Source organism: Morone saxatilis, unplaced genomic scaffold (assembly GCF_004916995.1).
Source record: "Morone saxatilis isolate NCDOM2014 unplaced genomic scaffold, NCSU_SB_2.0 Contig16, whole genome shotgun sequence".
NCBI classification, from domain to species: domain Eukaryota; kingdom Metazoa; phylum Chordata; class Actinopteri; family Moronidae; genus Morone; species Morone saxatilis.
Window position 1 is genome coordinate 21481236 of NW_023339718.1, and position 6408 is coordinate 21487643.

Below are 6408 nucleotides of genomic sequence, written 5' to 3' on the forward strand. Positions count from 1 at the left end.
GAGGAAAAAAACACCGTGGAGCTTATCAAGAAATTTTTTGGCAAGAAGTCAGAAGACTTCATCATTGTTATATTTACCAGAGGAGATGATCTTAACAACCAAACTATTGAGAGATACATAGAGGAAGACTCTGTGAACTTTGTCAAACAACTGACTGAATGTGGAGGAAGATACCAGGTCTTCAATAACAAAGATCAGAAGAATCGTTCTCAAGTGAGTCAGCTGCTGACCCAGGTTGAGTCAATGGTGAGGGAAAATGGCACTGGCTACTACACCTCAGAGATGTTCAGAGAGGCAGAGGCAGCCATACAAAAGGAAACGGCAAAAATACTGAATGAGAAGGAAGAAGAAATAAAGAGACAGAAACGAGACCTTGAAAGAAAACATGAAGAAAAAGTACGAGTGAAGATGGAAAAAATTGAACACGACAGAGCAGAGAAAGACAAAGCACTCAAGGAAAAGGAGAAACACATTAACAAAGAGCAGGAGAAGAAGAAAAAGGCAGAGGAGAAAAGAGCAGAAGAGCAAAGGGAGAGTAAAAGGCAAGAAGATTTTCAGCGACAGCAGTGGAAACAGAAACTTTTAGCTTTGGAGAACAATTTTAAGTATAATTCAGAAAAAAAGACAACTGTTCACAGTAAGGTGATGCAAAACAGAGAAGAAATACAAAAAGAACAAGAGGCTTGGGAGAAGGAACGAAAAGAATGGTGGGAGAAAAGCTATCGAGAAGATCAACAGAGACAAGAGGAAGAGAAAACACGACTGAAAAAGCTCAGAGAAGAATATGAGCAGGACAAAAAGGAATATGAACACAGAAGAAAAGAGGAAGATCGAATCAGGAGAGGACAGGAGGAAAAAGAATGGAAAGAATTACATGTAAATTTTCAGAAGAAAGTAGAGGAAATGAAGAAGAAAAATGAAGAGGAGGCCAGAAAGCAAGCTGAAGAATTCAATGAATTCAGACACAGATACACCAAGGACTTTGCAACTCTGGTGGAAATGCATGACAAGGAAATGGAGGACTTGAAGCAAAAGCAACAAAAAAACAATGACCTCATGATAAAACAACTGAGCTTGAACAAACTGTACCAGAAAAACTTTGATAGATTGAAGAAACAACAAGAACAAGAAATGAGAGCACTAAAACAGAACCTTCATACTACCCAAAACAAAGAAATCAATGAACTAAAGGAGGCACATGAAGAAGAAATAAATACCTTGATCCAGGAACATGTGAAGAAAGCCACAGAAGACAATTCATGTTGCATTTTATGAGATGCTTTCTTACAACAGCAGCAAGGTTTTCATTGCAAGACTGCTTGCTTTTTGTATTGGTGGACCTACGTTGGTATAATGTTTGCACTTAAGGACTTTTGTCAAGTATAACAACTGCTACATTGGAGATAATGACAGACACTAAAGAGGTACTCCACCCTAAAACATGTTTAATTGAACTGTAAACTGAATAATATGATTTTGTGGTATAAAAATGCCTCAACATGCCCTTTACTTAAATCACCCTTTGCGTTTTAAGACAAATGCTGAGATAGAATCAACTCTACTTCACAACATTTATATATATAAAAAAGAAAAAGCCTCTGCTTTGAGTGGAAGTCTGTGAAACTGCTGCGCTAATTTTCATATATATATTGATCGAGACGCATCATCGACAGTAGTTTATGCTAGTTTTGCTAACCCTTTACGTTGTATTTTTCTATTCTGGTGCAGTGGTTCAGACTTGTGCTTCAAACAACTGTAGAAGCACCAATGGACTGCAATGTTAACCTTGATCCCACACATTGACAGACACACAAACATACCAGAGAGTTGGCCTCTATGAGCCGCTAGATCAGCTACAAAACAGGTACCACACATGTTACGCTACTGTGGTCAGTCTGTCAATCACTCCAGTCGATGTGGAGGACACGCCCCTAAACTCACTGTCCTTTGCTCTCTGATGCATTTTTTATATTTACTGAGAGGGGGGGCTAGCAGAATTGATGGGTGTAGCTACACTTTAAATAGATTAAACATAATCTCCTGGAGTGTGTGATGCAACCTAATTTCAAAAGAGTTCTTAGTCACCGACAACATTTTGCAAACACTGGGGCTCTTGCAGGGTCACTATTTACAAGACTACAACTAGATTATTTTTAAGATTATTTCCCAACAAGTTGCATGGCGGGAAAGTCACATATAGTGTGTGCATCAGTATGGTGATTTATGAAAGGTCCCAGCTTTTTACCTTCAACAATGACCCCCCTGCGTTAACATCTGCTTTGTTTTCCGTCACACCGTTGGTCCCTCATATGTTTTTTAATAGAATAAAAATGCATTGTGTTCAAGGCTGCATTATTGCTTCTTTTTGCTGTATGTTTTTACTGCAGAGAATGTTTCACTGCTTTGCTTTGTTTTACATAGAATAAATGCAATAGAAAGCATAATGCAAAAATGTGTATTTATTCAATTCTTTGTATAAAATAATAACACTGCACAATAGGTAAAAATAGTGCACAGAAGCGCAATACCTATTACAGTGAGAACATATATATAACATATAAAAGGCACATTCATCGCAAAATGTGTTATTCTTATTCAAATCTACACAGACTTGTGCACAACAGGCAAATAGTTATGTGCTGCTATATTAAAGTTTCACACATCTATATAATATTTGTATATGCTTGTTTTAACACTGAACAATGGTAAATTAAGTAAGGGTTTTAATCACTTGTTTCTTCTAGACACTATGATAAGTATTCTCTATTTTGAGCATAGTCCATGAGTTTGCTTTACAGAAATACTACACTATTAAATTATTATTATTGAAATTTTAGTTTAGTTTGGCTTAATCCAATGTTTGAGACCACAACCCACTGCTCCTTTTATTATTGACTATGACCATTTTATCATAGACAAGTAAGTAAATTAAGTAAATTGCTGATGACCTATGAAAAGCAGCAAGTTAGAAATGATTCCACTTACCTATTGTAATGTAACTATTAATGAAACAATATTACATACACCTGTGCACAAGATTCTGCATGCTCACAGAGGACCTCTCAATAATTCTTTGTATATAGGCGGATTCACAACACACCTTAAGAGGTGTGGATAATTTATTTAGCCTAACATGTACATTTCAGTTTCATTGTATTGTTTAATAACATATTTACCTGTGGCTGCACCCTGCTGTGTGACACATTTAAGTTGCCTTAAAGGGAAAGCAACTGTGTTCACCCACGCCTATTCCAGTCTTCAGGTAAATTCCAAATCGACAGACAATTGGAAGCTCTCAGATTCAAGAATCTCTTTTCCCAAACAAGTCATATTTTTCTGACGGAAAAATACCTAAGCCCAAGTTCTTATCCATCTGCTGATTATATAGTAATGCACAGAAACACATAATATTTAGTGCAATTCAACTTTGTTTAGGAGGTGTGGAAGTGTTGTAGAGATACTGCTGATTATGTCACTTTGCCTGTTGTGTCATACGCTTAATCCTGGCTACCATAAATCTCCTCTCACATCTGTGAGTTATTAATCGTGGGTAGTGGCATTTTCGTCTATTTCCACAAACTGCTTGTTGTGCCATGCCCTGTTCTGGGCTGTATCATTGTTGTCATGCCTATGTTGGGTCCGGCCCTGTCGGGGTCATCCCTATGTTCCCCGGGTCCTATGTTCCCCAGGGATGACATATTACTTATTTTCACTTATTTTTTACTTGTTTTATTTCTGAACTACTTTAGTCACCTTGCTTTTTCTTTCAGTAACATTACTCTTTTCTACACAAGGATCTGAACTGATATCTAAACTTACTCGTCTCAGAGCCTTGGTTTTGTTTGTTATAAACTGTATAATGTGTTTCTTCACCTTTTTATATGTTTTTTTCACATTAAAATTATACATGAACCATAACACTAGATCTAGGCCCTGAAAAGGGTGTTATAATACTGATCATTCTTATAATTCTGTAAAAAAAAAAAACCGAATATCACCCAACTATAGAACCTATTACAAGTTATACTTCTTATAAATTCTCTCATCATTCTTACACACCACACCCGTGAAAATTCAACGCCTCTCGAAATAATCCTACGAATAAAATGCAAAGCATTTATCTATGTGACAACTTCTCTTTTAAATAGTCTGCATGTACCACCACAAAACATGCCATTCAGAGTGCCTGCATAACCGTTGACCAAAAAAAAACCAACTGTTACACTTCTCAATTCCCTTCCAAGTATAAACCAATTAATATAGATAAAAGCACAAGATAGTTATCTCAATCGAACCAAATCAACTAACACTCTCCAAGTACGCTGTGCACTTGATAGTGGCAAACAACTATTTACACTAAGATATCTAACAATCTAAACCAAATAAAAAAAAAACAACGACCATGCCTATCAATCAAGAATAAGTCGACCCACCCAACAGCTCTCATTATCCAGTCAAACGTGGCAATCATCTCCTTCGAACATATCAACACACATCAAACATTAAACAACACCATCAACCACACCAATCTCTCGTGGGCAAGACTGCCCCACCTTGAAATCTGTCCCTACACTCAAATCTCCACCGTTTATCTTATTCATATCTTCACACACTCCAAGAAAAAAACGTACTAATAAAACTCACATTATACCTACTAAAAAATACAACGGATATTCCAACATCTTCATCTTGCGCTCTATTCTCGAAGTGGTGGGTGGACAGGTGGCTCAAACAAACACAAGACCTAACCTTACGCACATTATGTGCTACAAACATGAGTCTCGACACTAACAAGCCTACACTTGTTTTCCCTACATAGAGGAGCTCTATGTTCACTTATTAAGTCACATTAATATACTTAAGGAATTTATATGGAATCAGTAACCCAGGTTGTACCTCTTCACTTTTACCATTATATCAATGGGACAATGCAGTGATATTTCAATTGCAAGGAGCGAGCGAGCGCGCGCCAATTCGCGCGCTTTGCTTCACCTTGATGTTGTACGACAAGCAGAGTTCGGCTAGAGTGGTATTTTCACACCCATTACATGTTGTCCAAGTTGACGCAATGTTGGAAAGGCTGTCTCACATATACACACTATCTTTAATCCTTAATGACCCGACCCTCCCCTAACAGCCATTACTTAATGAGATGGGAGTTCAACCTGAATAGCCTCCTGCACCCCCTGTGGCCTCGTCAGCCATGAATACATTATCATATCAGACCCGACCTCACGTGTGTTTTTCTTTCTTTCTCATAGCCTGAGCCCGTATCCCGCGGCTCCAGGTACACCTCGGAGAGAGCCGCAATTTGAATCAATGCGAAGGGCTGATTATGGACCTAAAATGTACACAAATATACGTCGAAGTTGTTGGTGTGATTATTGGAATAGCACGAAACCCTTTTTCACCCTTATGAAGCTAATTTCTATCTATAAATTACATTCTCTCACAGGTGCGAGGACACATCTTGTGACTGAAACTGTTACTTACCTCTACATACTCACATAAAAGTAACAACAAAAAAAATACATGCTCCTATGTCTGAACCACAGCTTATCAGCTATCTAGCCATTACTCGTGTCTCACATTCTTTCTTTCTCTAGGGCTGTTCAATGTTTTTATCTTAAAAAGAGAAATCAAATCATGCAGTAGGTATTATTAAGGATTCTGTCCATTGTTTTCTATTGTATAATTTATTATCATGTGCTTTAATTAAGCAAAAAGTATGTTTTATCCGATTACTCGATTATTGATTGGAATATATCGTAGAATACTCGATTACCCAAAAAATATTCGATAGCTGCAGCCCTGCAGTTATTACTGAAGAAACAGAGAGACATACAGAGAGAGAGATGAAACAGGTGAGAGGCGGGGCAAGCTGGTGGGTGTGTGTGTGTGTGTGTGTGTGTGTGTGTGTGAGAGGAGAGAGACAGATCCACCAGTAGGTATGTGTCGTGCATCATCTTCTGATGTTATATGTTAATGCACAGAAACACATAATTATTTAGTGCAATTCAATTTGTTCTAGGAGGTGTGGAAGTGTTGTAGGAGATACTGCTGATTTATTGTCACTGTTGCCTGTTGTGTCATACGCTTAATCCTGGCTACCATTAAATTTTCCTCTTCAACATTCTGTGAGTTATTTAAGTCGTGGGTAGGGCATTTTCGGTCTATTTCCACAAACTGCTTGTTGTGCCATGCCCTTGTTCTGGGCGTGTTATCATTGGTTGTCATTGCCTATGGTTGGGTCCGGCCCTGTCGGGGTCGATCCCTATGTTCCCCGGGTCCTATGTCCCCAGGGATGACTGATATTAACTTATTTTCACTTATTTTTTACTTGTTTTATTTCTGAACTACTTTAGTCAACTGCTTTTTTTTCAGTAACATTACTCTTTTTCTACACAT

At 37.9% G+C, this 6408-nt stretch overlaps 1 protein-coding gene across 1 annotated transcript in view; it reads left to right on the plus strand.

Annotated features, from left to right (window-relative positions):
- Positions 1-1290, plus strand: part of LOC118326228 (vicilin-like seed storage protein At2g18540) — a gene marked incomplete at its 5' end in the record, with an annotated part of 1548 nt that extends 258 nt beyond the window's left edge. The window contains one exon of the mRNA XM_035659180.1: positions 1-1290. This exon is cut by the window's left edge and continues 258 nt beyond it. Within this exon, the coding sequence (XP_035515073.1) occupies positions 1-1275 (1275 nt within the window).
- Between the last annotated feature and the right edge of the window lie 5118 nt (positions 1291-6408).